At 35.8% G+C, this 14,299-nt stretch overlaps 1 protein-coding gene across 2 annotated transcripts in view; it reads left to right on the top strand.

Moving 5' to 3' along the window:
- The window catches only part of Kdm5 (Lysine demethylase 5), a 561,081-nt gene that overhangs the window by 401,185 nt on the left and 145,597 nt on the right, over positions 1-14,299 (top strand). For both annotated transcript variants that reach the window (XM_090393222.1, XM_090393221.1), the window contains one exon: positions 4,654-4,825. In XM_090393222.1, the coding sequence (XP_090249348.1) occupies positions 4,654-4,825 (172 nt within the window). The remainder of the gene's footprint in view (positions 1-4,653; positions 4,826-14,299) is intronic.

Here is a 14,299-nt window from a genome sequence, read left to right as displayed (position 1 = left end):
GACAGCCATTATAATTTCTCACATTTCTAGTATATTCAAATCATTCTGTAAATGCTTGATATTAGTGTCTCTGAGTACCCTGTCTGTTTATCAGCAAGCAATTTAATATTACCTGTCACATCCTTTCTGATGTCATTAGTGCATAGAATAAACAACAATGGTCCAAAGACTATTGTGGGTGAATAGTCTAAATAACTGAGTGGAGACCTCCACATTGCCTTTAAGGAATGCGGAGAGCCAACTCGGGCTTCTGACCTAATGTCCAATTCTTACATTTATGTGGTGCAACTGTTAGTAGGCATCCACTAGGTATTGAATGAATGAGAATGGGCTGGTAGTTTGGGAGTTAGCTAACCGAATTGTACTCTCTTCTAGCTTAAACTACAAATCATGATGATTTCATGCTGGCTGGGGTGTCACCCAGTTTAACAAAGACCCTGCCAGGGACTAGGGTGAGCAGTGAAAAGTCAGCTACTGGAACAGACTCAAGCTGAACTTTTTGAAAAACAATAACAAAGCTAACATCAGTAGAACTGAAGATAGTAACTTTCAATATAAGGAGTATTAATGGAGAGAAAATGCTTGAGAAGAAAAGAGTTTGCAGAAAAACTGGAAAAATACAACATAATTGACATTATCGAAATCAAAAAAAGTCAAAAGCATGTAAGATCTTACTAAATAAGTATAGGATGTTATATGTGGGCAATAATGATCAAGAAAAGGAAGTAGTGATAGGATTCAACACCAAACATGAAACTAACCTTCTTGATCGGAAGACAGTTTCAAGTTGAGTTATGTGGACAAACTTCAAAACGAAAAAATGGACAATGAAACGTATTTGTGGCTATGGTCCCACAGAAGGATCTTCTAAGGAAAAAGTGGGAATTTTATGAGTTGCTAGTGCAGACAGCTGATATAAAGAAAATGGAAAGTGTAGTATTTGAATACCTAAATAGCACAGTAGGAAGTGAATATCACTGCATATAGAAATGCTTTGGAAAAAATTGGAGAAAAGGACAAGGCTAATAATAACAGTAAGTATCTTCTGGATTTCTGCTCAGCATATGGACTAGTCATTACTAACATGTTCCATCATGAAGATGTGCACAAGTTCACATGGAGAGAAGACACAAGAAATAAAAGCTTCATTGTCTTGTTATTGTTGATAGCTGCGCAGATCAAAGCCGAGTTAGATGCAGTTCACAGGGACTCTGCATCAGCATTAAAGACTATTTATTTTTGGATAGATGAGCTTAAATGTGGTCGTAAGTCCATCGTCGGGCATCCGGAAGCATGTTCCGGATGCCCGACTGAGGTCACTACGAAGGAAATGGTCGAAAAAAGCCATGGTATCGTTATGGAAGACTGCCGTGTGAATGTGCATGAGATTATAGGCATCTCAACTTTTATTAGAACGAGGATGGCATCAAGGCTTTCAATGATTATTTTGCACAATTTGACAAATCCTACTTTTTAGATGTGATGAAAAAATTGGAAACTTGCTGGACCAAATGTGTAGACCTCGATGGAGACTATGTTGAGAAATAAAGGTGATTTTTTTCCAAAAAAATGTGTTTAACATATTTTTTTACTAAACTTTTCAAACAACCCTCATTTCATGAATTTTCTTTTATTCTCATGATATTCCTTCCACATCTTCTTATAGAACTTTTGCTTAATATGGTTGCACATCCATTAAATTCTAACCCTATTTGTTCTTTGAACACTAGGAAAATATTCAGATACTGCTTCATTTAAGCACCAAAGCTTCTCATGCATTGCAGATATGCTTCCCATTCAGTAACTTTCAGTGATTGAAACCACTGGACTTAGTGTTGTCCTGAGATTTTCAAAATTTCTAGCTTTGTAGTTTAGCATGAAGCTTGTCTTAATTGGAACATCAATATAGTTAGCTACTTTCCAGCACACTACAATATGATCACTATCACCAACTGGTGTCAAAACATTCATATTCTTAACTGAGACTTCTTCTGATGCTACAACCAAATCTAATGCTACTTCATGGGATGTTATTATGCTTATTCTTGTTATGTGTTTCTTCTTTAACTGCATTCAAATCATCAGTGTCATTAGTAATGCCCCTCCCTCTCCTTTCTTGCTTGTTCTGCCTGCCTAAAAAATACTCTGCACTTGATCCTAGTTAAAACATCTGTCTCTGATAAACAGGTCTCACCAATTCCAACTGTCTTAGGGCACAACATATTCACCAAAGCAACAAAAAAAAAAAAAAAAAAAAAAAAAAAAAAAAAAAACTCAACTCCTTTGTTCTGATTATCCTGGCATTTTTTTATTGACTTTGCAAGTTACCGCCTAGTTTTTTAGTCTGCTTGGCCCAGTTGGGTAACTTTCATTTTCCCTCCTTAGATACTCAAACTCTGTGTTGGCTTCGGGTTTGAGAACTTATTCAAAGTGTGCCAAACAGCTACTGCATTTTTCACACCTGAATTCAACTGATTGTTTACCAAATGTTTAAGAAAGTTTTTTATGTTGAGCCCATACACAAGAGGTTGGTTGATCAACCTATATATTCTATTCTGTTCCCTCAGCCATACGGCTGGTAGGGGTAGTATATACTACCATACTAAGGAAATGATTATGAGCAAGGTGGCTTCCCATTGCCTTCCTTGCCATACTATATCCTATGACTTTAGCCTGTGTGTGGCATGAAAAACCCCAGATAAACTGATGGGAAAAAAAAATCAACCTATAGTACATTAGTATTGTGTATGGGGAGTTGGGAAAAGGGGAACTTGTTTCCATTTGATTTAAATGACTGTGTATTGTATTTCTTGAGAAACACAACGGGGGGGGAAGATCATTTCACAATATAGCAATTGCTGCAGAGATGGAGGAAGAAGAAAAGAAACTGGTTCTGTTGGTTTCAAGGCGCACTGTGTAGGGATGTTGAGCAGCAGCTGCACATGTTCCAACGAGCTTAGTACTAAGTGGGGGAATTATTGATGATATTTCAGATGGACATTTCCCATGGAAATATTTGTAGAATACACATATTGCAGAAACCAAACATCTGTGTGAAAGTGGGAGGAATGAGTTGGTAAGATGAGTAATTAATAAGTCTAATTGCTCTCCTCTGTGTTGAGTCAAGCATTTTGAGGAAGCTTTTAGGGACCCTACCCCATATGTGAGAGCAGTATTCAATAGCTGGGTGGATTTGTGATTTGTATAAGGTTAATAGCTGTTCAGGGGTGAAGTAATATCTTGAGCAAAGAAAAACCTAGTTTTTTAGAAGCTAAGGATGCAGTGATTGTGATGTGTTTATGCCAGGAGAGTCTTGATGTCAGGGTAATTCCAAGAAGAGAAATATTCTTAGTAACTTGAATAGTATTTTTGTCTACTTCGTACCAATTGTAATTATGATTTCTACCACACAGTAGCTCATTTGTGAAATATATTGTTACTATTCTGCATTTTGAATTGTCAGTTACTAAGAATATAAGTTTCAGTTTAATATATTTGTGCTTTACATTATTGATAAAGTTTCTTTTGCACATGTTTTCATAGTTTTATATAGCAGTTCAGTTATCTTTGATGTTTAAGGAACACGTGTTTTATTTTATTTTTCTCTGTTATAAATAGTTCGATTTTTATGAATGTTTTCTGTAAATCTTATTTTACTGGTGTAATAATGTTATTTTAAGGTGCCTGTCCTGTGGAATGGTGTTTTTCATAGCACTAGACTACTCAAAAAAGACGTTGTAGGTCCAGCTCTGATCACCTACTAGAGAAACATTTTCTAGGCCTTTTTCAACACTCCCCAAGTTAATCTTTAGCGTAGGCAAGTAAAATTCCATTCCCCCCCCCCCCCCCTTGCTCCACAGGAAACTTGAGTTTTTAATCACACAGATCAAATCCACTGTTTGAATTAAATATTTCAGAAATATACCTGTTAGGATCATTAAGAGTTGATTATCAGTGGCTGAAAGTATAGACCAACTGCCCACTGATCTTCAAAATGTAAGGACTGTAGGAATGAAAAGTGAATTTCATTCCCTATTGGGGAACGAAAAGCATTAGAGGATTTTTTAATATATAGAGTTTAATAAATAGTTTTTATTCCTCTCTTCCCTGACCATTCTGTTAGTTTATTAAATAATGTATTTGGCATTGGTGGTTGCCTGCAATTCTCATAATCATCAGTGTGTTCCAAACTTGAAAATGCCACAGAATGTTTATTAATATTGAAAAAGAAATTCTAAATTTAGTTAACTGTTATTCATTAATAAATAAAATCCATTTTAAATTACGTGGACTTTTTAGAAATTGACAAAATAGAAAAGAAGAGAAACAGTAATTTTGCATCACAAAAATAGCATTGCTTCAAGCAGACCCGTTCTTTTAGTTGGTGGAAGTGTTGGATTTTTTTAATCATTTGTTACTTGTATGAATATGACAATCATCCTATGAACAAATTGGGAAAAACAGTGAATTATATATTGTCATTTGTGTGGAAACGAGAGAATTTTCTTAGCTGGTGGGAAGGGATTAAAAAAAAAAATCAGTAATTTAAGCATTCTTTATTATTAAGTATCCTGTCTGTATGCATTAAAATGCTGAATTGTATTTTTGACACTCAGAATTGCCATTGTAAAGCATTCTGGTTCTTTCTTTTAGGTGGCTGCATTTAAACAAGCAGAGCAGCAAGAAATAGAATCAATGCATCAGTTACGCATCAGAAACCTTCGCAAACGAGCTGAAGATGCAGGAGATGCTCGGTACTGTATATGTCGTAAAAGCCTGACTAATAATATGTTACAGTGTGAATTATGCAAAGATTGGTTCCATGGTAAGATAATTAGATGAAGTATTAAATGAGAAAATCTTCCCTAATTTATTATGCTCACAATTTTTTACTATTTGCAAACAAATAATAAGCACTCAAATTTATTATTTCTATTAATTTTGACTCTCTTCTCTACTCTTTTTTTTTTTGTTTCTGCTTCCTAACTAGCATGCTTAACAATGGACGAAGTATTTGCCAAATTTTATAAAATTTTTGCTTTTCTTGTAGTCATGCATTTGGGAAATGTTGCTTTAAAAAAAAAAAAAAATACATTTAAAAGTTTGTGGGTTCGTTGTAAGGTATGCAACTAAAAATGTTGATATTGTTAAGTAGTATGCATAAACACTGAAGATGAGTGGATATCTGTTTCCTTTTAGTAAGATTGCATTTGTATACCTTGACAAGTCATCTCATTTGAAGAAAACTTGAATTAAAAGATATGCTGAAGGAATTGGTAGAGCTGTATCAGGCGTAGCCATCTACAAATGTGTGCATTCGTTGCAATATCTAGATTATTCTCCCCATCCAGTTAGCATGAATTCAAAATATATAAACCTGTTAAGTCTTGTGTTTAAGAAAACAAAAGAAATATTAAAAAAACGACTTTTATTCAGTTTTAAATCCTATCATTTTTACGCTTAAAATATTTGCGTTTTAGGCCCGAGCATTAATGTATTTTAGACCAACCATCATACAGACCAGCTACTTTTCACTTTCTTCTCTTCAAAAACTGAATATATAATTAAAAAACATAATTACCTGTACTGTAAATGTTCTCTTCACTGTCCTTAATTCCTGGAATATGTGTTTTGTGGCTATATATTTAATTTTATTTGATATCATATATTTTCAGGAAGTAAAAATAACTGCTAAATGAATTTTGGATGATGACCAAGTTCAAGTTTGATTGAAACTGAGAGTTTCTGCAATTTTGATTTCATATTACTGATATTTATTTTTTAATATCAAATGTTGAGTTAAATCTCTTTTGATTGTATGGAAATTGTATGTTTATAGTCATTTTGTTAATATGTTGAGTTAAATCTCTTTTGATTGTATGGAAATTATGTGTTTATGAATTTCTAGTTTATATAAATAAACATTTAGAGACAACAAAGGGGGGGGGGGGTGGAGTAGGGAAAGTAGTGATATAGACCTATAATAATGCTTAATTTATTAAACCATTATCATCTGACTTTTACAACTCATATGATCTAATGAACAGTTTGCTACTTCATGCATTATAATGTGTTTTACGATTAATGTGCCTTTTGCTGCTGAACGTCTTGAGTGAATCTCGACATCAGGCGAGTAAGCTGTAACTTTCATCTTTACACATGCTGAGAAACTTGCATTGTGGTTTCTAGATTTAATTTTAATATAGTTCATGTTCAGAAATGTTTGCTTGCAGAAATACATTAAACCAAAAACTGAGAGAAGTCGAAATGCAGATATTTTCAAATTTATATACATGTTTGCTAAATCACTTTGTGCATCGAAAACACTGGTATTATTTTGTTCCCGTTCTTTTGCAGTACATATTCTCTGTTCGCAATGTGCAGGCAAACTAAACTGAGTTTGTAGTAGGCCAAAAGTTAGTCGCATGAGTCTTGTGCACCACACATTGCCAACCCCTAGTGTAATAAAAGTGGGAAGACTTTCCCCCAATTTTCATATGTTCCATTTTTTTTTTTTTTTTTTTTTTTTTTTTTTTTTTTTTTTTTTTTTTTTGTGGGGGGATAAAGGTCATTTAATTCTTCATTTAGGAGAATATCCAAGAAATTTGTCAGATGCAATTTTATCTTTTCTATAAATACATTTAATATTTATACTTTGATATGCGAACTGAAACACCTGCTTATACATGCAATAAACACTGAAAAAAAACCTAACCATATTCATTGTTCGTAAAGCAGAATGTTGCATAGGAAGTTCTTTCTCTCTCTCTCTCTCTGTTGCTCCCCCAGTTATGAAAATCATTCTGACATCTTTTTGACTTCTTTTTCTGCTTGATTTCCAATCCAAATTTCTTTACAGTGGAGTCGCCTTTCTTTGGGGACTTTAATATCCACACCTCACCAGAGTACCTGATGGTCTTATCCACTCATCCAACACTGGATGTTTTCTTTACCAGTTTTCCTTCCAAGTACATTATTGAGGTAATCCCTTTTTGGTAATTCAGATCAGTCTCTTACAAATTTGTCTATGGTGGAATACCCTCCCCTCAACCATTCACAACCACATGTCCTTTGGCACTACAGCAGTGCCAAGTGAGAGTTTCCACAGGACGGTTTTAATGGTCAGACTACTGTTTCTTTTGGTCTGGATCAAGATACTAGTTGCAATCTTGTTACAAAAATTAACCATTTTGGAATGAGGACTTTGTTCAGAATTCTTACCTTGTATATCCATACCATGATGTTCCAAGAGGTGTGCCAGGGTGGGTAAAAATAAATAAATAAAATCATAAGTATGACTTGAGGCAAAAAAACTCCAGAATGCAAAAATGTTCTTCATCAGACTAAGTCACTTTGAAAGGGTTAAATGTAGAAACGCCACCTTTGTCAATGGCAGTTGTGCCTTCTGGTCCCCTGCAGAAGCGATTGTGCATAGTTTCTGTGCAATTGTGCTCCCACCTCCATCTCACTCAGATAGCAGTATTGCAACATCACCTAAAGATAAGAGTTGACCTTCTGGTATCATTCTTCTCATCCAACTCCTGCATAGATGACCAAGGTCAATCAGCACTTCTTTTACTGGAACATTGCATTGGATGCCTCTTATTGTGGCCTTCTACCAGAAATATATTGAAAGAAATCTTGAGTAAATAGATACAAAAAAAAAAAAAAAAACTTTTGTTCTGATGGTATTCCATCAATTATAGTGCTCAAGAGGTGTTCCTGAACTTGACGCTTGTTATTATCTCTATACTATGTTGTATACTCAGTTGACATCCACACCACAGCATGGAAACAGGTCCATATATACAGCCAATTCTCCCCCCCCCCCCCCAAAAAAGTCATGTCTATTATCAAACTATTGGCCTATTCCCCTCATCCCAGTTGTCTAAAGTAATGACTACCACTATATGGATTTTGCCAATTAAGATCCACAGCAGATCTCCTTATCTATATCACTCACCTCTTGAAATGCTATGGAAGGTTTTGGGAAACCTATACAGTTGTACTCATATTTCAAAGGTATATGATAGTTTGGCATGAAGGGCTTCTCAGCAAATTGCTATCTTATGTTTGCCTTTTTCCATTGTAATGGGATTTCCAATTTTCCCTGTTTATGGTGGTGATTACTTTCTTTAGATTTTCTGATTAATGCAGGTGTTCCTCAGGGAATTGTTTCAACTACACTCATATACATAAACAAACTCTCTTTCTCTCTCTCAGACTGTATCCTATCCAAAGTTTCGCTGATAGCACTCTCCATTTTTCATACTTAGACAACTAACCTTGCAGTGCTCAAATATATCAAGCTTCAACATCATCTACAATGAATGCCCTAAATTCTGATGTCCATACCATCTTTCAATGGGATAAGAACAACCTAGTCACTTTCAGTGCATCCAGAAAAGAGAAACATATCTAGAAATTTCAAGATATAGAAATCTTGAAATTTTTTCCAGCAGCAGAAAGGCTACTTTGATGTTATGTTTGTTTAGTAATTTAGCCATCTTGTCTGTAACATTCTTGATATATGGAAACGTGATGGCGTTTTTGAAATTTTGTTCTGTGGGATTCTTGTAGGAGGTGTGTGGAGGATTTTTTTGATAGTCTTGGGTTCATAACCATTTGTTTTGAGGATCTGTGTTAAATATTCCAATTCTTCGTTTCTCTGTGCTGGAAATATTATAAACTCTGTCCCTCAAGGTTTTTATTAGACCTATTTTTTGCGAAGGGTGGTGGTTTGAGGCTGCTAAACATTACTAAACAAACATAACATCAAAGTAGCCTTTCTGCCGCTGGAAAAAATTTCAAGATTTCTATATCATCCAAAACCTCCACATCATCCTTTAAAAAACCAGGTGGTTATAAAATTTATTGTTCTTGCAGCATCTGCTATATAGGACAGACAGGAAGATCTGGGGAAATACGCATGAACAAACACCAAAAGGATGTACAAAACGGAAGAGAACACAAATCAGGTCTACCTTTCCATACCACTTCCACCGGCCACAATGTACCCTGGCAGAAAACAAACATGTCTTATATAGAAAAAAACTGTTACATAAGGAAATTTAAAGAAGCTGCAAACATGCTTAGAATTCCAACACAATGCAATAAAACCCAAGGCTTAATTCTGCACCAAGTTTGGTCAGCTTTGATAAAAAATATACCTCAGTCAAACCTCGGACTTTATGATCATTAACAACAGAACGTGGCATCATCCAGCATTGTTTAAACTTAGCACTGCTTTGAATCTGCATTCTGATTTTTTAATTTTATAAACAGTCAGACGGCTACAGCTGTATAGTATGAACTATTAATTTTCTTTTTTGTTCTTTTAACTTTCAGTTACCTTTTACCCCTGAAGATGTAAGTCAAATGACTTACGAAACTTGTTGGGTTTTATTTCTTTATTGTGCTTTTAGCTTGATAAAAAAAAATGTGGTCCAATTACCGGAATATGCCTTATGAACTTCTAAACCACAGAAACCTCCACTTACATAACTGTTGTTAGCCAAGTCTCACTAATGCCTATTACTTTTAACAAGGTTGCACTAATTACTGCCAAAAACTTCTCCCTCTTGTTCTTGATACTTCTGGGATTAGTACATAGAATGCAGTATCATATATATATATCCTAGTGGCTGTGCATTTCGTAATCATATGCATGTGGGAAGGTGTGTCCTAGGTTCGATGATCTTCCTCAGCCATAGCCAAGTTAGCTGGTCTTAGGGTCAGTAGGGTTTTTTCCCCAAGTTTATCCTGGGGTTTTTCATCCCACAAAGCAGGCAAACCAACCTTGAGAACTCAACATTACGGACATAGGATACACCAGAGCATAGGGCTTGACCACCTTATCCTGTGAACGGTTTGGAGTCCAATGATTAATTAACCCCTGACAGTGCAAGGTAAAAGAGGGAAAAAGGAAGATGAGAGGTGAGATGTGTGTGTGTGTGCGTGCGTGCGTGCCGGACTGGTTGGCTGAGTGGTTAGTATATCTGCTCTCCAGCCAAAAGGCTGTGGGTTCAAATCCCACTTAGGCATGGATGTTTGTGATTACCTTCATACATTCATTCACCCAAGTATAGATACTCTCCCAATACGGACTGGTTCACCATGGTAGTAGACCTAAACCTCCCTCAATGGGAGAGACCTTCACCTTACAGTGGGTAGAAAAATAGGCTGTTCATCATATATATATATATATATGTGTAGAGAGAGAGAGAGAGAGAGAACATATATAGAATTAGTATATAGTTATTATTACGACTTCATAGCTCCACATTGAGAGAACACAACTTTTCTAAAATTATAAAATACCCTACATCCTTTTTTATCATTCTATGTTTTTCAAAAACACAGAAAAGATAAAATTAAAGATTCAGTAACCATCTTATTGTATTCCTGTGATTGTCATCCTATACATCTGACTCCACTGATTTGTGGACTGACTGACTGTAGGAAGGTCACAAACTCATCACTCTTATTACTTTATTGAATATTTTATTATTTACATATTTTACTGCATTCCATATTTCTATTTTCTTCTATTATTGCTCCATTACCATGATCTCCTAGTTTAAACGTTCACTCTGCTCGTTATTCACACTGCTGAGGTCTTTGGTAAAGAAGTACAGGAAGGAAGAGAATATTGAGTGACAGCTTGGCCTGCATCTGTGATAATTTGTTTATATGTTGAAGAACTAGTCCTTTATAATTTTCAAATTCTTTCTCTTATAATGCATCTGATTTTGAGATTCTGCAAATATCTTTCATCAAGTTTAGCCACTGATATTTTTGAAAATATTGAAGTTAGGTACTGTTTTATTTTAATTGACCCAATATTTTAGTTTCAATGATGTCTTGTTTTATGTTCTCTTTTCATGATGTAAAATGTTTTCAGTAAGGTCATGTTTCCTTTCACATAATGTTCTATCATTGAACTGCTTTTCCATAAGCACAAAAAAAAAAACAATATTTTCTAAATCCTTCTTGCATAGCCAGCAGTACTGCACTTTCATTGCCACAAATATTTCACGTGTAGTTTATGTATCCTATTACTTCCCTCTATTTAGACATATTTTCTAGTTTTTTCCTTTTATGCTTATTACATTTTTAAGAAGAATAGAAGGTTTCTCATTATTATACAATAAACCTGCTAAAAACATGTTGTTGTGCTTTTAGCAGGTTTCTAAAAACAGAGTCCATAAACAGAATTGATAAGCTCTTTTGATTTCTTTAAAAATCAATCAGTAACAAATTCTATTTTTTTTTCTTTTAAGATGAATTTAAGATAATTCATCTTAAAATTGGTTAGATTAATTGTGTAATTTTAGTATATTATTGTAGTTTTATTAGTGTAGTCAGTGCACTAAAGTGTTTTATAACATAATCTGTGTCGGGAAGTTGCCGCTAGAGGGATTCGTAGTGTGTAGTGTTCGTGAAAGCTCCTGATAAGATAAGCGTTATTTCCAATTATCGTTGATAAATTTACTTTAATATTGCGTAGTTTTTGTTTGCCTTGCATATCTTAGTGCGTCTGTTTGTGTGTTTTTGGTGTTTATAATTTATAATTTGATAAAATACGTTCTAGTAAGTATGGCGGCCAGTAATGATGGTTCACCATCTTCTTTCAAGAACGGTAATGTAAAGGAGATGATTCAGTGTACTAGCTGCGAAATGTACGCTTTGCGGAGTGCAGTCAGAGTGTGGTTAGATGATAATAAAGGAGTGAATGTGTGTAGAAAATGTAGGGAGAATGAGAAATTGAAGTGTATTTCGGATCGTGAGTGTGATATTTTTGTCAAACTTCAGAATGAAGAAAATAGGGATATGACAAGAAACGGTGAGGTTGTACCAGAGAATTGTGAGAATGTGAATGATAGTATTAATGGTTTTACAGAGAATAAAAAAGATGAGATAGATGCAATGAGTGAGATCGCGTTGTTGAATGGTGCGATACAAAGGGCAAAACAGCAGCTAGAGCGTATGAGCAAAAGTCGACTGAATGTACCAGCCAATAATAAAAAGTATGACAGGAAAAATAGGCGTATCAGTGTGAACATGAACAAAATGAAGGATAGAATGATGTGTGGAGACTCGTTAGTACAAGGTGTGTTAGTAGAGGATTTGACAAAATCGTACCAACCTGGTGCGACCATAAAGGATGTAACTGAGTCTATTAGAGAGCAAAAGGAAAGGGTGAAAGAAATAAAATGGAAATGATAGAAGACCTGAATGAATTGTTTGAGGTAGCAAAAGAAAAGAGTGAGAGAGTTAGAATGATTAGTCTTTTGCCACGGTATGACAGTGAAATGGTTAAAAGGAGGGCCATAATTGCGAATGACTTTATGCGTGGGTTATGTATGCCGAGTGGTGTGGAATTTGTGGATGTGGAGTGAGTTCGATGGGCGAAAGGATCTATATAAGATGGATGGCTTGCATTTGAATGGTTACGGTGTAAGAAGACTTGAGAAAGTGTTGCTGAATGTGGTGGATGTGCAAATTCAGGAAAATTAGATTTATTTGGGGGGGGGGGGGGTAGTAGATATACTTAGGGAGTCAGCTGAATGTAAGAATGAATATAATATGCCTGAGCAAATAAGGACAACCTCTCAGGGGTCCCTGTAACCCCTAGAGAGCGCGTCCCCTGGGTGACAGATAGGGGAGCCCACCATGTGTGTGTGTGTGTGTGTATATACAGGGTGTTCGGGATAAATTTGACATATTTATAATTAATTATATTTTTCCGTAAGTTACATGTATTAACACACACTTCTCTTCATTTAAAAGTTTGGACCCTTCTTCATTCATATACAAGATGTCAGAAAGGATGGATAGCTGGAACCCACCTGAATCATGGAAGAGAATAACTTGTATCATGATGATTCGTGCCCGCCATCAAAATAAGGATATTACGACTGCTGCCCAATGCTCCCTGAATACAGTAAAAACAATCAGGCATGAACTAGAGACTTGCAATGGTGACTACGAGGATGTAGCAAGAAGAAAGATCCCTAGCAGACGATCTGATTGCGTTCGTACAGCAGAATTCCTCGCAAATCTGCAGGAACAGGTGTTGAAGAACCCTGGCATTGGAATTCGGGCTTTGTTCGTGGAGTTGCTAACTGTAGTCAAGCCCTGGATAACAAGGGTAGCCAATGGTAGGCCGTATGTATGGCAGCAGGATTCGGCCCCTTGCCACACCTCTGGGAAAAGTCAAAAATGGTTGTCTGAAAATTTCTACGACTTCACCAGTCCAAATGTTTGGCCTCCACACTCCCCAGACCTTAACCCCATGGATTATTTTGTATGGGGCGCAGTTGAAAAAGACACCAATCGCACTTCCAGTAATACAAAAGCCCAGTTAATGGATAAAATTAAAACAGTTTTTGCGGCCCTTCCCAGGGAGACTGTAGCATCAGCTTGTTCGAGGTTCCGAAGCAGAATTGAAGCTGTGATCGATGCTAATGGTGGTTATTTTGAGTAAATCTTGTTGATAGTATTGTAATTAACTCTGCTTGTAATGTTTTTTTGTCAATTCATTAAATTTAATAGATACAAAGAAGATTTTCTTTTTCCTTACGAAACTGTCAAATTTATCCCGAACACCCTGTATATGGTGGGGTGGTCCAAATATACTGAATAAGGACTCGTGGACCAACAGGGCCATAAGGGGTGATCATTTTGATTGTAAGGGAAGCGGCACTCCCATGGACCCCTAGCTGGATCTATCCTCTCCTTCTACTTTGAGGAAGACCCACTTTAATCTTTCCTATAAGGCCTTATCAGCCAACTCTTCTTACTTTATGACCCTTGTGCTATTAGAGTACTCGAGGGCCATGGGGTCTTTTCATTTCTGGCCTTACAACTATGTCCTCTCTATAAACCTTACTATATTTCTTCTATAATCTACCCTTTCCCCTTCAATATACCCTATTCCTCCTATGGGTTTAAATTCGGAAGAAGGCGAGTTAAGAAGCCTTAAGGTAGCAGCCCTACCACTGAACTATTCCATCGTCAGGCTAGTCCCCTGACATGGAGAACATAACCATACTTGTAAGCTGACAGAAAAAGATAATCGGATTGAATCTATGGGAAACGACCCTGGAATGGAAAAGGGAAAACTAAAATGGAAACGACAAAATATAATACACATAGCAAACTGGAATGTAAGAGGAATAGCATATAAAGAAATAGAATTAGACCAGTTATTAAATGAAAGAAATTTTAAAATAGCAGTAATCACTGAAACAAAAAAGAAATTAAAAGGAACTATGAGAACTGAAAATTTTAATGT

Source organism: Typopeltis vanoorti, chromosome 5 (assembly GCF_054136105.1).
Source record: "Typopeltis vanoorti isolate ZY-2024b chromosome 5, IOZ_Tvanoo_1.0, whole genome shotgun sequence".
NCBI classification, from domain to species: domain Eukaryota; kingdom Metazoa; phylum Arthropoda; class Arachnida; order Uropygi; family Thelyphonidae; genus Typopeltis; species Typopeltis vanoorti.
The sequence above is the reverse complement of the archived record's forward strand: the minus strand, read 5'-3'. Positions and strand labels throughout refer to the sequence as shown.